Source organism: Hirundo rustica, chromosome 1 (genome assembly GCF_015227805.2).
Source record: "Hirundo rustica isolate bHirRus1 chromosome 1, bHirRus1.pri.v3, whole genome shotgun sequence".
Taxonomy (NCBI): Eukaryota; Metazoa; Chordata; class Aves; order Passeriformes; family Hirundinidae; genus Hirundo; species Hirundo rustica.
The window spans coordinates 132872692-132888801 of NC_053450.1; the positions used below are offsets into that span (position 1 = coordinate 132872692).

The following is a 16110-nucleotide window of genomic DNA, read 5'->3' on the forward strand; positions in this document are numbered from 1 at the left end:
TTCTGAGTGTAAACAAATTTTTGAGGAGCCTCCTTCCTATTTTACTTTTTCAGGAAATCTGTTTATCAAACCATATCAAACCATGTCAGCCATCATTTTTGTTCCTTGGATCATTAGATTGCATTGGATCTACATGTTAAGTTTTAAGTAGAGGGAATAAACAAAATGGTAAATACAGCTGATCAGGCCTGTTTCTTTGTTATTGTTAAAAAACCAATCCCATTTCTTTAAATAACACAGAAACTATTCATGAGAAAGAATTATTTTCTTCCCCTAATATTACTTAAAAACACATAATTACTGGTGTTTTTGTCATGTGGTGGTCCTGGTACAAAATACTGATAATAACTACTACAAGAGTGAGTCTGAACATAAACTTTGATTACTTCCAGGTGAGCCTTTTCTGCACTAAGTAAAGTGCTTTCAAAATAGGTAAAACCTTTCAAGGAGGTATAAGGTGACTTATTCAGGCGTCTCTGCAGAGAAGATCAAATATTCTCAATTTAGCAGCAAGTTCTCAGCTAGTTAATTTCAAAATAACTGGAAGCTATTTATGGACGGATAAGCAAAAGACTTCACAATTTGGTGAATCATGTTTATTTTATCTGTCTTACAGATGAGGAAAGAAACATTACATTTACCTTAATTAATATTAAGCCTTGAGTATTTTTCATGGCATTTCATAAATTAAATTGCATTTCTTCTCTCTTTGATAAGTTTAACCTTTCCAGCAATACCTACTCAATACCAGACGTGTTTGTCTGTGTTATTTTATACAATCACTTAGATATATTACAGGAAGGAATGAAATACCATTCTTGCATTGTACTTCTGCTAATTTTGTCTCAAAAATCAGTAGTGCTGACTTTCTTCTAAAAAGCAATGAAGACTAGAATATTTTTTCTTGTTATTGTGCTATTCCTTCTTGTTTTCAAACATTTTTTAAAGCTGCTGGCTTATAAAAAATGGTGAGAAGTGCTGAGAATGAAGTACAAGAACAACTGTGTATAAAAATGTTGAGTATCACTGCATCATTTGCCTACCATTCAAACACCTTCATATTCATTATAAGAAAAAAAAGAGAAAAAATATTCAAAGGATCATATGAAACAAGGTGTTTCAAAAGCAGCTGGACTAATAAAGCTCAACTTCCTATTAATTTATATATATATGCTCCTACTGCAACAATCTCAGCTCTACCAAATTATCTCCCATCTGACCACTCCATTATATTTATCTTTTAATCTCTCATATCTCCAAAAGCCGTCTCAAACCCCAAGATTCACAAAGCATTCCCAGATCCTCCTCCCAGTATCTCAGTCTCATGAGATATTCAAAACCACATCAGCTGTTTCTACACACCTCCCAAACCCAAAACCATTTTCAAGAAAGGCAAGAAAGACAACCTTAGAAACAACAGCCTGTCAGGCTACTTCAGCGCACGCTAAAATCACGGAAAAGATTACTCTGGGAGGTGCTGGAAAACACCTGGAGGACAACGCAGTCACTGGTCACAGCCAGCACAGCTTTATGAGGGGAGGTCCTGCTTGTCAAACCTGGTTTTTTTTCTGTGACAGGGTAACCCATGCAGCTGAACAAGGGAAGCCAGGTGATGTAACCTTTTTGGACTTCAGCAGAACTTTTGATACTCACACAGCCTCCTTCTGGACAAAACGTCCAGCACCGCGCTGGATAACCGCGCTATGCGATGGCTTCACATGGACACGGGACTTGAAGGAATACTGAGTTCGCACTGAATTGGGAGGAGCTGTCCACTCCCTTGAAGGCAGGGAAAGTTTCTTCACTCAGAAGGTGTTTGGGCCCTGGAACAGGCTCCCCAGGGAAGCGCTCACAGCACCAAGCCTGTTCAAGAAGTGTTCGAACAACTCCCTCAAGCACATGGTGTGATGCCTGGGGTGTCCTGCACAGGGCCAGGTGTTGGACTTGTTAATCCTGATGGATCCCTTCCAACTCAGCATTTTCCATGATTAACTCCTGAGCTCTGTTTTATGTGTCTTTATGATCACTGAACCTTGTAGAACAGGTAATTGCTGAGCAGGTAACAGCTGGGTGAGTATTTCAGCCTCTCTCTTGGTGGCAGTACAAATGAGGTCTCTTCACCATACAGCTACCAAGTTTCATGAAACTTGCAGCAATTTATTATCTATGAACCTCCTCCTGTTCCTTGAAATTAAAGTACCCATAAGGCTAAAAAAACAACTAAAAATAGTGGAGTGAGAGAGCAGGACTGCATAAGCCTTGTCTCATTAGAAGCTGCGCTCATGAAACAGCAAGAAAATGCCCGCTAAAGTACAGAAGACAGGGGTTTATGAGTAAGGAGTATCCTCCTCTACAGCAAGGTACATGCTAGATGCTAAGCAGCAGCCATAGCTCATCATGTAAGGGGCTTGAGCAGACCTCTCTGCAAAAAAAGGCAGAAGCTTCATCAGGGATTGTTACTTCAGCAGAGGAAGCAACAAGGGAGGTGACCACTATTCCTTGTGTGCAAGCCCTGCAATGATCTGGAGGACATCCTTCCTCACCAGGCTGAGGGGAGGCAGCTGCTGTCTGCAGAGATTTCTCTGACCAAAGAAACTGACTGTTTTAAGGACACTTCAAGCTGCCTATAAGCATCAAAAAAGAAAAGAGGCCTCTAGTTGTCAGGTAGTGCCTTAGAATGGCAAATTACCTACATTCATCAGTGTTTACTGGCCAAAGTCTTCTCCAGCCTGAAGGCACTTAGTTCAACTGAGCTCAAACATACCTTATAGAATTACTCTCTATAGAGTATACATACTTTATAGAGTTTTAGAAGCACAGAATTTATGAGCTCTTTTAAAAATCATTTGAGACAAAAAACCCTATAAAACCCTAAACCAGCAAACTTGGTGTAAAACAAAGTGTAGGAGAATGTTCTCTGCTGCCAGTGATACCAAAAAAAGCCCCAATCTTCAATTCGTATCACAGAAAGAGAGAATATATGACAATATAAAGAAAATGGGATCTGCGTAGCAATAGAGAGAGATCTGCATATTTTCAGAAAAATGAGAATTACTTTCTAAATCTGTTAGCCTTTTATTGTAGGCCAACTACGTCAAGTGTTCACTACTTTCTTATTTTTAATGATGCTCCTCAAAGTGGTAAGAGTTGTAGTTATATAGGATATTTCTGACAAAGAAACAGTTTCCTAAATATGCTGCTTTTAACTAACTTGAGCAAAAAAGCATTTGAAAATGCTACTGAACTCACGGCAAAAATATTTCTTCTATTTTTGTAGCACAGTGCAAACTTGTGACTAATTTTCTGGCTGCTGTCATCAATAAATTTCCTTTGGAATCACTCTTTGCTGTCTTTTCATTCCTACTGATTAATTCCTGTTTACAGTTTTCCACCTCAACTTCTTTTGCTTTGTTGCTATGTTAGAGAAATAATGCAAAAGAAAAATATAGAAAGGCAAAACCTTCATTAGAGCTAAGCCTTCCTTAAAATCTTACATCTGCCAATTCCTTTCTCTTCTAAATGATTCATTATGATTACACATCCATTATTTCTGCTTCACACTGTGTAGGTAATTATTCTTAGGTGTTTATGAAATTTCAGTCATTATAATGTACATCTGTCAACCAAACAGATCTCAGTAAATTTTAAACATTTTCTAAATACACGTAACCTGACATTTGCTCATTATCTTAATTCTTGCAACAGGTTCCACTAGCTATCAAGCACGACCCTTCAGAGGTTTTGGACCTCTTTGACCCCAACACATATACAGGGCATACAAAGCTGAATTATGATTCCTCAAGAAATCCCACGCTGGGCTCCTTCTTACCTTTGCACACTGCATGTGGTTGCAGCCCTCATTCTTCTGGATTGGAGACTTGCAGTTGGCGCAAGGTTTGGAGTTGGTCAGTAACCACAGGCAGTTGGCAGCGTCCTCATAGGCCTCGCTCACTCCCACCACTTTCAGAGGGTGACGGGGGATACGGAGCATGCAAAAACAGAGAGGTGGAAATGGTACCTGTGTCATCTTTTGTGAGGATCAGATAAGGGATCTTGCAAGTTTCCCTATTTCTTGACAAAATATTGAAGTTTTTCCGTTAAAGTGTTTCTCATATGTATTTTATTATTACATTATCTAATTTATGCCTACACAATATTAATACACTTATTACTTCAATGTATTTCCACACATCTATTTTAATACAAATTTATATACAGTATATGTGACAATTACAATATATGAAGGTACAAATACATATATTAAAAAAAAAAACGGTATAGTTCGATAAAGTAGGGTGTATTTTGCCTCTTTGTAAAATTTTTTATGCTTTCCAAAATGTTTATAACATACTATGGAAAGGCCCTGAACTGTGGCAACCAAGTTACTATGTATTCAAATTGCCGTCATCTTTACTTTTTTTGTTAATGTTGACTAAGAAAATATCTGTCCTGCGTGAACCCGACCTTTATTAGTTTTTTTAGTAAATACTACACATCATTAAGCTATTTCCTACAACTCCCTTGCAGTTCACCCTCAACCTTACTATTATTATCACCTATTGGCTTGAAATAGTTTTAAGGCAATAAAAATCTTCATGGAACACTACTCAATCACAGACTGGGCTAAAAATTGGACAGGGTAAATGAAGTTATATACAGGAATAAATTGACTAATTAATGAAAGAAAGCTTTAAAAGGAAGGAGTTTTGTATACCTTGATTGAACACACATGTATTTGTGGGGAGGAATATTCTACCACTACCACAGTGCTGTAGTTAAAGTGTAAGCAGCCCCTCATTCAGGACTAACATTTTTCTTCCCCTTTTACCCTATTTTTCAACCAATGTTGAAACCAGTTTTTTACTTAATGGAACTAAAAAATAATCTGTCTAAAACTAAGAGATCAAAACAAGAGCAAAACACCGGCGCCCTCCCCATCAACCCTGCATGGCTCTTACGTTCTTCTGGTTTCATTTCAGATATTTTCTGTAGCCAGTCCTTCCAGGTCTGGCAGTCACAGGGTTCGTGTGCTTCACCAAGACATTCCCTGAAAAAGAAGATGCATACAAAATTTCTTATAACTCAGAGATTTAGAAATAAAGTCAAAATTAGTTCAAGCTAAAAAAAAATAAAAAAAATAAAAGACATGCTCAGAACTTAATTAAGGAAGGAAAACAAAAGCCAGCTAAATAACATTGTTTTAAAATACACTTAGACTACTTGCTCACAAGCACAGATGATGATTACTAATAAAGAATTTAAATGGGCCAAGAATGGAAAGAAGCTTCTTAAAATTACACTCTGAAACAAATCAGCTGGCTTGCAGTTTGTTCTTATCCCTGGGTATTATTTTAGTGCCACAAAAGTGCTCGTATAGTTTCTGTGATAGAGGTAAACCAGACTACGGAGTTCATCCAAAAGTAGGTAGCTTGCTATAGCAGAAATGTTATTTTATGTAGAATTACTTGCATCTGTCCAGTTGCAATGATCAACCTTTAACTAGATTCAAGCTTTTAATCTAGAACAAGATCGAAGACCTTCCACGCCAGCCGAAAGTATTTATGGATATTTACTCCTTCCACCAGAGTCTCTTAAATGGGGGCTTGAACTTATTTACAGTGACACAGTGGAGTAATGAGTCTCTTGAGCTTCCCTTGAAGTTCCTATCAGGATTAAGGATGGCAATCACTACTACACAGTGGCAGCAGATATATGGCTTCCAGATGGTGCTTCAGCGTGGATGTGTCAATATGCGCTCTGGACTTGTAATAGCTCCTTTTTCTCTACTGGAATGGCAGCAACTAGCCTCAGCCATCTGCCATATCAAAGCAAATAGTTTCAGATGGGCACCAGCTGCATCATACACAAGTTTGCTGCAGATCCAGTGGTGAACTGCTCTCTTGCAGTGCAGGTTCAGAAGCTACATCAATACTCCTCTGATTGCCCTTGTCCACAGTTTAAGCAGGAATTCAGGAGCAAAGAAAAGGTTATGGGAAGAGTTTTGAGCTTCTTTTCCCTTAGCTAGCCTGCTAACAAAAAAGCTCAGCACATGTATCTCTGTTTTGGACTTAAGATCTTAGCTGGGAAAGATTGTACTAGAATGAATAACTCGTCTGTAATAAGGTGACTTCAGCCTTGGTTGAAAGTTAACACCTTTCACATCTGTGAAACAGTAGGACACTTAAATCATTGACTTCAAGAGTGCCAAGACCCTCTCAGTACACAGTATTTGTTGCCAGAAAGGACTGAAACTAGCAGAGATTTAACATTGACAAGTTCAGTTTTAAGTTACAAGCTGATTGGTTAGTCAATTTTTTATGGGGGGTGGAAGGAGGGTCATGTGTCTTTGATACCTTCAAATTTGTAAATTTGTGGATTTTTAATGAACTTCAGTCATATCTATATCTAAATCTGTCTATATATGACAGTTACAAAAGTTGCTCAAGAACAATGTCTAGTGGAAGAAGCTCTTTCCTCAGCCCAACCCTCAACAAGCATTTATATGCTGGGAAGTTATTTCACAAGAGTAAGAGCATTGAGCCTACTGTTCATGAAAGTTTTTATGAAAGTTGTGTTTTGGGTAGACTTCCTGAGAGCAGTGAATGAAAGGAGCTTACACTGAGCAGCTGTGCCAATTAACAGCATGAGCCTCCCCAGACGCCTTGCTCAATACTCAGCAGGATGATTTATCTGAAGGCGCAGTACGTACTTATTAAAATTGTAGCAAGTTTCGACACAAGTTAAAATTCATGGAAGGGCTAAAAACATCACCAAAGAAGAATGTAGCTCTGGATTTTTTCCTCTCTCATGATAATATATTTTGAACCAAAACAGCAAAGTGCTGTTTTAACTGGCATCCCAAGTGCACCTGAAGAGCTGTCGCTCCTGCAGAATGAGACTCTGCCCCTTGCCCATACCTAGAATAAATGGAGTGAGAACTGATGGCACAAAACTAAGTGTGCACTGCCTGCTGAGACTATTTGCCACAGTTGTCTGCTTGCTACAATTCCTTGTGCTTCTGAAACTGCATGAAGGGGTTCTAACATGTTGAATGGATCAGACAATAAACTGATGGAGGATTTGTGCACAATTTTAATGTATACTACATTTAAATAATTCAGAATGATTTTTCTGAAAGGAAATAGAATTTTGTATTTGCCACAATTGATTACATTTTGTTGAAGATTATGTTAGTGGTGCGTAATGAAAACTGAGTAAATTCTACGGAACTATGTATTGAAGAGGAACATTCCTACTCCTAGATTTGAAAGAAAAAAAGAAATTGTTCAATAGCCTCAGATAATTTTCTTGCTTTTACAAGCAGGAATATAGATATATAGATATAGATATGAAAATAAGTAGGTGATTATCCAGGGGTTTGTTTTCTAATACATAAATTCGAAGAATCTCTTACTATGTGCAGCATTAATTGCTATTACAATGACTAAGTTGTAGTTTACTGGGGTAAAACTTGCAGAACTGGCAGAAATATGGGACTGTGGGATGTGCTGGTTGAAATTTAAAGAGCCAAAGCAAGCTCCCTTTAAACACACAGTAATGATGAAAACTATTGAACTGAGAAGACACTTTCTCTCTAGAGGAACTCAGAGGAATTCATGCACAGAGTTTTTGTACTGTAAGACTAGTGGGGTGTCCTTAGCAAATGGTTCTGATTTGAGGTACTGCAGGATGCTTTTGTTGCTAGCAGAACTTTCCTGCCATTGCTGAAACTCTCCATTCACTTTTGTGGGAATGAAAAAAGAAGCTTTGGAAAGCCCTTCCTGGATATTTTCTTGCTAATATGAGGTATTTTTCAAGACCTTAACTGCAGCATTTCAAAGCCTTAATGTAAAAAGAATATACAGAAATATTATCAGGGAACATAAAAAAAATGCATTTCTTCTAAAAATTAGTCACTTAGGACATTTTCACCCTCAGAGAACATTCTGGGGAGCTAGTACATTCATTTCATGTAATGGAAACAAAAGCTGCCATTGTCTGAAGGTTCATGTCAATATGACACTGAAGTGGTCTCAGGTTCCTTCAGGTTAATGGAAAAATTGATTCTCTATCATCAGAAGCAAGGACGGGAGGATGGTACCTGCTTGTGGAATAGCACTAATTTTTATTGTGTGTTCATTGGTGGAAAACATTTTCTGGTTTCTTCCCACGGGATTTGTTTCTTTCTGAGTTCTCCATCCATTGTAAATAACCTCTACCCTTGTAATAATCTATGATTGTAAATAAAAAGTCCTGTTTTGTGGCTTTTGTGGTTGTTTCATTAGGTCTGTTCTCTTTTCTTTTTTTCCCCTTTCTTCCTTTCATTCATATGGGAAAAGAACTAAAATCAGAAGCACCTTTCATTAAGAATTATATTTGTAATCCAGCAGATGATTTAGGATGTCCTTGTATCATGGTTTCAATTGTAAAATGAAAAGAAGAATTGCTTAGTCTGTACTTTGGTTGACCCTTTTTCATTTTCCAAGAAGATAAAGATGTGCCACTACAATAGCCATAAATTATCAATCTGATAATGTCAAGGAAAAATATGCCAAATCTTTTTTACTTTTGTTGATGCTGCTATGTCCTTTTCGAGGAAGCGCTGAAGATCGGCAATCTCAGGGATGTTTTTAAAAATATCTGGTTTTAACTCCTTCTTGAGCTTGTACTCATCTTAAAACTCCGTGGAAGATAAGAGAAAGAAAAATGCTGAACCTGAAGTGAAACAAAGATTGCAGTGATCCTGCAAACAGAATAGCTATGTGCGAAGGAGAGAGTCCTTCATGACCCTATTTAAACTCCAGCTTCTTTGATGTGATTCTAGCAAAATTCAGAAAGAGCTAAACATTGCTGGTTTTCTACACTACAATTGAGAATGTGCCATGTTTTGATTACACAACTCTCCAGACACAAAAATCCCGGTTCCAATACCCCATTTCTCCTCTTTCCCCAGAGGACAGACCATCACTACACTCCATGCTATTGTTTTCCACCTAACAGAGCCAACAACGACTCTTGGATTATAAATCTGTGCAGCACCCCAAAACACTACAATATTTGTGCACATGAGGTTATTTAGTGTGTGGGTAGAGGATAGTACAGTCATATATCATTCCATGCTAATTTTTGTGGCACTCTTGGTGCCAGGTAGGACTTTTAAATTAGTCCCTGGAACAGCAGTGTCTGTGAGTTTATGGAGATGCAGGGAAGTTTCCAGTACTAACCAGCAGAAAAGATGTCCTTTTCCACAATCTACTGCAGGGGCTTTTAGCATAGGGAAGCTAAGCGTATCTGATCCTGTTGAATTTGACCCTTGTCTTGTTAGCCTTACTGCTCTTTCACAGCCAGGTATAGGACACCATTTAATAGCAGGATTATTTTCAACAAAGGCCTGTGGGGGAAAAAAATGAACAAAAGCAAAATATTGTACCACATAAGATCAGATTTCATCCTGGATATAAAACAATCTGTGTTCATAATCTCCTTCTGAAGGAACAAAGCCAAAAACTATATGGATAGTCTTGCAACTACAAGGACAGACTTTTAAATATAGTTCTATAAAGGGAGTATTTTAATTTCTACTGTTTCTTTTTAGTAACAACAGTACTTCAGATTTACACTAAGAGTGAAATTACTTACATTCCAAACAAAATGTTCAATCTCTGCAAGTTAATTCCTTTATGATGTGGCTTATAGTAAATTTCTACTATATAAGCACTGGCAATAATACACTCATTAACAGAACTGATTCTTTTAGTTGGAAAGAATGAAAACCTTACTGATTAAACAAAAATCCCACAATAAACCAGAAATCAGAACTAGACTAACTCAGTAATTTATATCCCATCTTTTTTGGTTAATGTAACAGGCCTTTTTTGTAAAAACTGTGTCTAAAATGAGGAGAAAAAAGGAACTTAATGTTTATCTCAAACCTATTCTGATCACCAGTCACTTGAAAGAAAATGTCATCATGCAAAAGATGAGTCAGATCTGGTAATTTAATTTGCATCTTACTGTGTATTAAAGAGACTTGTTGCAGAGAAAGTACCGTACTGTAAATGAAAAAATATTTCTCTGCCTTGCCACCACTGACAAAGTAGCACATTTCTCAAGACTAGTTCATTACTACGCTAGTGTAAAAGAAGAAAGTTGAATTGAAAGATTACTTTTAAATACAAATTGCAATGATGAAAACAAATACATTAAAAAACCCAAGGAAAACCAAATCAAGCTTTTCCTACTCCTCTACCCATATACAGCAATCATGTCAAGCATTGTACTAGGAAGTTTTTTAAAAGGAAACAGGTACTATTACTGAATGCAGTAAAAATAATCTGAAAACTTTTAAAATTTCAGATTGCAAACATAAACAACTCTGTCTGATTAAAACCTTCATATCACCTGTTACAAAAACGAGTTTGATCATATGATTTTATTAACACTGTATTAGGGAATGTACTATGGATATATGGCATTTCTACTTAAGGAATACATAAAAGGTTCTTTTTTTCTCTGCGGTACAGCATACATTGATATTATGCTATATAAGAGCCAATACATATTGGTACATATTTGTTTATAAATTTCTACTTGGAAATATGTTGCAGCATTTCATACAGAAGCTTTAAGTTACTTTTTATAAAATGGAATAGAGTTCAAGAGTACAAGAACAGTTTGATAATTTACCTTAATGTCAAATTGAAGGTATCTCTTGTCCATCTCCTTGGAAACCACACTTTCTATGATGTCTACAGGCACAAGCTGGAAACAATCATATGCTGGGCAAAAAATGTTGTGAGCTTCACCCTCCTGAATTTTCAGATTCAAAAATCTGCCAGAATTTTGCCAGTCAGTATTTGTGAATAAAAAGTAAAAGTTAAAAGGCTATTAAGTACTTTACACTACATTCACAGGTATTCTTAATGATTACTTTTTAAATAGAGAACAAGAACCATCCCTTTTTGCTCAAAAGAGCTACAAATCTGATGAACGGCATAATTACAAAAAAAATAACACTGTCATGGTTCAAATGTGAGCATCATCAGCAATATTTAGCCCTATGTTTGTGGTTTCCATCGTTGCCATTTATCAGACAGCTCTGCAATGTTTAATTAAACTAAGCATTACTTCTACCTTAAATCAGAAACAGAATATGTAAATGTAATTAATCTAGGAAATAATTAATTTAATATGCAATTAATTTCTACAACTGTGCTAATAAAATTAGGTCTGTTTTTGATCATGAATATCTAAATGGTGACCTTATTAGTCCCTGACCACCAGAACACTGGATAGAACAAGCTCAAATATCTGCTGAAAGCTGGACTTTAACAATTGTTTAGTTTCAAAGCTTTAACAGGCTTATGAATGTGACATCAAGGATGATACCATTCTAACTTTAATCATTTAAAGGATAGGCACTTATTCTAAGGTAGTCACCTGAGATCCTTTAATAGGGTAGAGATCCTGTCAATTCATCCCATCTTAGATTTGTATCTTAGAGTCGGGTAACTCAGTCCTGGCTATGCTCCAAGTGACTTAGGAATGGCTGGCTCAGAAAGATGAATTCCACCCCGGATGTGCCACCACAAACACTTGCCACTGAACTGTGGCTCCGAGCTGGCTCCTGTGTCCTTGCACAAAGGACACGCAGCCCAGCAGTCAATTAGAGGCACCACATCAAACCAGTGATCTCCTGGTAGCTCCTACATCCTGCCCAGGGATTTGCAAGGCAAGAGAAGCACGACTAACAATTTCCTTGCCACTGAAAAGAACTGCCTGTGGAAAGCTCATATGGAAAAGAAAGCGCTCTTCCTTAGCACCAACGGGTTCATAGAAATGGGGCTGATCTGCAGCAGGAATAGCTGTGCTGAAATGCTGCTGTAACAAGACACTACAGGGGTAGAGATCAAGTAGTACAATCTCCCGAATGGGGACACAAATGCATACAAAGCACTGCATACAGATATAATTATTTCTGGGAAATATGATTAATATTTATGCTACCATAATTATCACATCTGAGTTTTTCACTAGCATGACTACTCTGACCTATGCAGTAACAAGAGACTAGTAGAACTTAAAGTGAAATCTACTCCTCAGTTATTAAATCTCAACATAAAGAAAGAATTTTAATCGCTTTTCTGATTGGAAATGGATTCGCAATGCCTAAATTTAGTGTGCTAAACTCAGAGATGGAATTAAGTATGCGCTTAATTTAGAAACTGTAAACCCCAATGCTGCCAACACCACACACACTGAACAATTCAAGAGTAGGCTTATCTATTTACACACAAGCTTAAAACATTTGATTAAGAATTTTGCTTAGTCAGAACCAAAACAAACATTACAAAAGCCTAAACCAGTCGGTAATGGCGGTTTGAGTGATAACTAAAATACTGGATAGGTTCAAATAACAAGTCTTTGAAACCCAAACAGTACTTTCACATTAACTGTTTACGGTCTCTGTCCTTTCCTCTTCAACATAGCAAGCATGAAAGTTTTCTCAAATGACAGAGCAGTACATATACTCACGCCTCCCAGCAAGCTCTGCAGAAGTCATGTCCACAAGGCATATCCACTGGGTCTTCAAACACAGAAATATTACACATGCAAATGTCACACTGTAAATGACAAAAATGCTTCTGATTAAGAAATACCCTAAAGCTTTTTGTACTGTTAGCAGAATGAGTTATGTTGGAAAATCTCAGCAAAAATTTAAAGAAGCACTCAGAAGGGGAAAAAGTCAAACTGTATCCAGAAAAAAAAAGTTATTTAAGCTATATGAATGGGAAAGATTTGGTATCTGTTTCTATAAATCCCTATCCAGAGAACGTATCTTGGGGTGCTTTTTGCAGCATCCTCGAGCTCAGGAAGTGCTCCACCCTTCAGAGTGCTGGAATCTCAAGAATTAGAGTTCTAGGTGCAAAAGGGAGCTGCGTTTCTCATCAGCTTCACAGACAGCCAGAAATTTGTTTGGAAACGATAGAGGCTACAGGAAATGTTTAGCATCTCACACAGTCAGGTCTAAATCAAGGTGGAGCAGTTTGAGTGTGCAGCAGCAGCAAATCCTTTAGGTAATAAGACACATATATATTATTTTTTTAAAAAGACTTTGAGGTTTTTGGTCAAAATGAAGAATAAGTTACACTACAAATACTCCAACAGAAGACAGAATTGCTGAATTTTAGAGAAGTAGATATACTAAAAAAAAACCAAACCACTGAATACTGAGGCCCTTACTCTAAAACAGTTAAAGAGTAGGGCTGAAAATAGTCTCTGTTTATGGTTATGTGTGGAAATAAATATTAATGTTCTTCAAGAAATACAAAAGGATTTTCTTTTCATTGAAACAAAGATACCATGAAAACATATTTCAACTTTCAATGCATTAGGTATTACACACATATAGGACATTTTCAGAAAGTTAGCAGCCTGTGGCATTCCACTTTAAACGCACTTATATTACAGCAAAAACAAAAACAAACCCTAAACCCATAGCCCTTAAAATGTAAAACTCAGTGAAGATATGTATTGTTCCTTCAGTTAAAGACCTTATTGTCTTGCCAAAATTAAATGTTTTAAAAGTTGACAATGCATAAAAAATAATCTCTATTAAATTTATATGAGCTGTAAATTTTGTTTAAAATGTATCTTTTAAAGCAAGGAATTTAAGGAAGACCTGAGTTCAAAACATCAAATAAAACTGTTTATAAAATAGGATGCAAATACAAAACATGTAAAGGAGCTTTACACCTTGTGGCTTTATTTTATCTATTCCTTTCAGTTTTCATTTTCCTTGCAAAATGAGATTTGATAGTTTAGATAAGATTCTTAAACAAATAGCAACACTAAATGTGTAACTCTGGACTTGGATTGAGACACACTAGATCTATAATGGCAATCACGATCCAAACCTGCATTCCTGGCTTATGGACCATCAATGAAAAACAAAACACACAATGTAAAACTGAGGACATATAATCTCCTGTTCAATTTTAATTAGGAATTATTCAGGGACAATATTTAACTGCTAATATAAATAAATGTACAATAACAATATACCTACTATATAGGTTCTTTTACAGCATTTTACAATTAAAGAAATAAAATATTTCTATGCAGGAATGCAAGATCTTAATTTTAATATGAGATTTAGAGATGATCCATTTGAAATATTGCATGTAATAGTCTAAAAAAAATGCTTAGATCATGGAGCAATAGTTTTATAATGCTGCAGCTGTGGATTATTAAAAAGAGAACTCTGTCTTCCAAAAGAGCCACACTGATTTTAATGAAAGGCGCTTTCATATTTCAAATTTGCAATAGCTTTGTAAACCGCTTGAAGCAGCCCACACATAGTAAAAGTAATTATAAGCTTACAGTACACTAGTGGGCTGACATTTCAAAATGCAGACAAAGACGATTTTGTTTTCTAAAGAAAAAATTTTCAAAAGGCAGGGTTCACAGAACGGCGTACATTCAGGGAAATGGATACAATGAAAACGAACATCTTGATAGGGATGAGATGAAAAGTTCAAAAGGGCCAAATGCACTGATGTGACTGTAGCTGTCAGAAATGAGAGTTTGAGAGTGACAGCCAAGGTAAAACCAGAAGGGTTTGTGTTTGCCGGATGCGTGACTGTTTTATCATATAGAATGTTTAAGGCGTCAGCTTCTCTGTTCACCACTTTTGGAAAGAGAAACGCTTTCTTTAGACTTTCACAAAGGTATATTTGGCAGCTCCCCTATCTACACAGGTGCGCTGCGTTGAAAAATCAGCTGGTTTGCCCTGCTGGTTAAAGCTCTGTTTATAAATTTACCACGGCTGTCTCCATGTCTCCTGGTGAGGGGCTGATCTCATCCGGGGAAGTGACAGAGGAGCGAGTGGTGCGCGGGGTCCGCGGGGAAGGGAGCGTGTCCCACGCGTTGTATCCGCTCGGAGGGGGAGTCGGCATCTGAACCCCCGAACGCTGGCAGCAGTTCTCCGGGTTACACATCCACGCTTCAAGTAACTTCTCCCTGTCCCAGTCTTCGGGAAATATAGAGGTACAGGAAATTATGCACCTGACAGCGTTTAAAGTATATTTTGTGACTGCACCCTCAAGAGAACACTAAAAAAAATTTAAAAAGAATAATTATAATAAAGCGTGATTGAATGGAACTTTAGACGTTACATTTCAGAGAAGACATTCCAAGATAATATGTAATGCAAAGCATTTTTGTAAATAATTGTATCACGAGCATCTCCTTTCCCCGTCTTAACATTATTTTTGTTATTTATTTACAGCGATTGTAGTGGCTAGAAGGCTCAGCTGAAAACCAGAGCTGTACTGACTTTCACCGGCAGCTGAAAATGTACCAACCCTCACCCCACTGAATTTTCATTATTTTTTCTTTCTATGAAAAGAGTAATTGTTAAATATAGATTCAATTTTATCTGTTGTGCTTTGTTTTTTATCTTTTTTTAATGAAGCCAGGAAATACAGGAAGAAGACGAAAATCTAAGTGGATTACAAGAAGACTTGTGACCTAATGAGTTACCAATTTATATATATATATTAAAAATATATATAAATATATATAAATAAACACATATATATATTCTCACTACATTTTATTCTATAATTAAGTGCTAGTGAATGTTTTACTTTTATTCATAATTAACACATCCCATTTATATAAATAAAACTAGTGAAACAAAATATAATATATTAAAACTAAATAAAATCTTTCTTCACAACTGTTTGAAATGCATTCTATTTTTGATTCCTATGATTAATACTAAAGATATCTTCAGAACAGCATTTTATTCTACCAAAATACTTAAAAGTTCTCATTTAAATATAAATCTATCAAATTCCTATACAGATTTGAATCTAAACTCATCAACACTAAACACAGATCAGATAAACTTGAATTTCATAAATGATGAGAAATTTCCCAATATTTCCTACTGCTTTAAAAAACTGCTTTAAAGGTTGGAAATTTTTTTTAAGTGCTGGGTACTCACAAAGAAACTTCAATGTTATTAACTAAAAGATCTTTTATTTTTATAAGGAAAAGATAGTTTTCTTATACCGTATTAATGCTGGGAAAAAAAGATACATG

General features: G+C 36.4%; 1 protein-coding gene across 4 annotated transcripts in view; it reads right to left on the reverse strand.

Moving 5' to 3' along the window:
- The window catches only part of ANKIB1 (ankyrin repeat and IBR domain containing 1), an 88770-nt gene that overhangs the window by 11363 nt on the left and 61297 nt on the right, over positions 1–16110 (reverse strand). For all 4 annotated transcript variants that reach the window (XM_040056635.2, XM_040056645.2, XM_040056615.2 and 1 more), the window contains exons 6-11: positions 14823–15031; positions 12535–12623; positions 10687–10831; positions 9225–9391; positions 4959–5047; positions 3830–3960 (exon numbers count right to left, since the gene is read on the reverse strand). In XM_040056635.2, coding sequence (XP_039912569.1) covers positions 3830–3960; positions 4959–5047; positions 9225–9391; positions 10687–10831; positions 12535–12623; positions 14823–15031 — 830 coding nt within the window. The remainder of the gene's footprint in view (positions 1–3829; positions 3961–4958; positions 5048–9224; positions 9392–10686; positions 10832–12534; positions 12624–14822; positions 15032–16110) is intronic.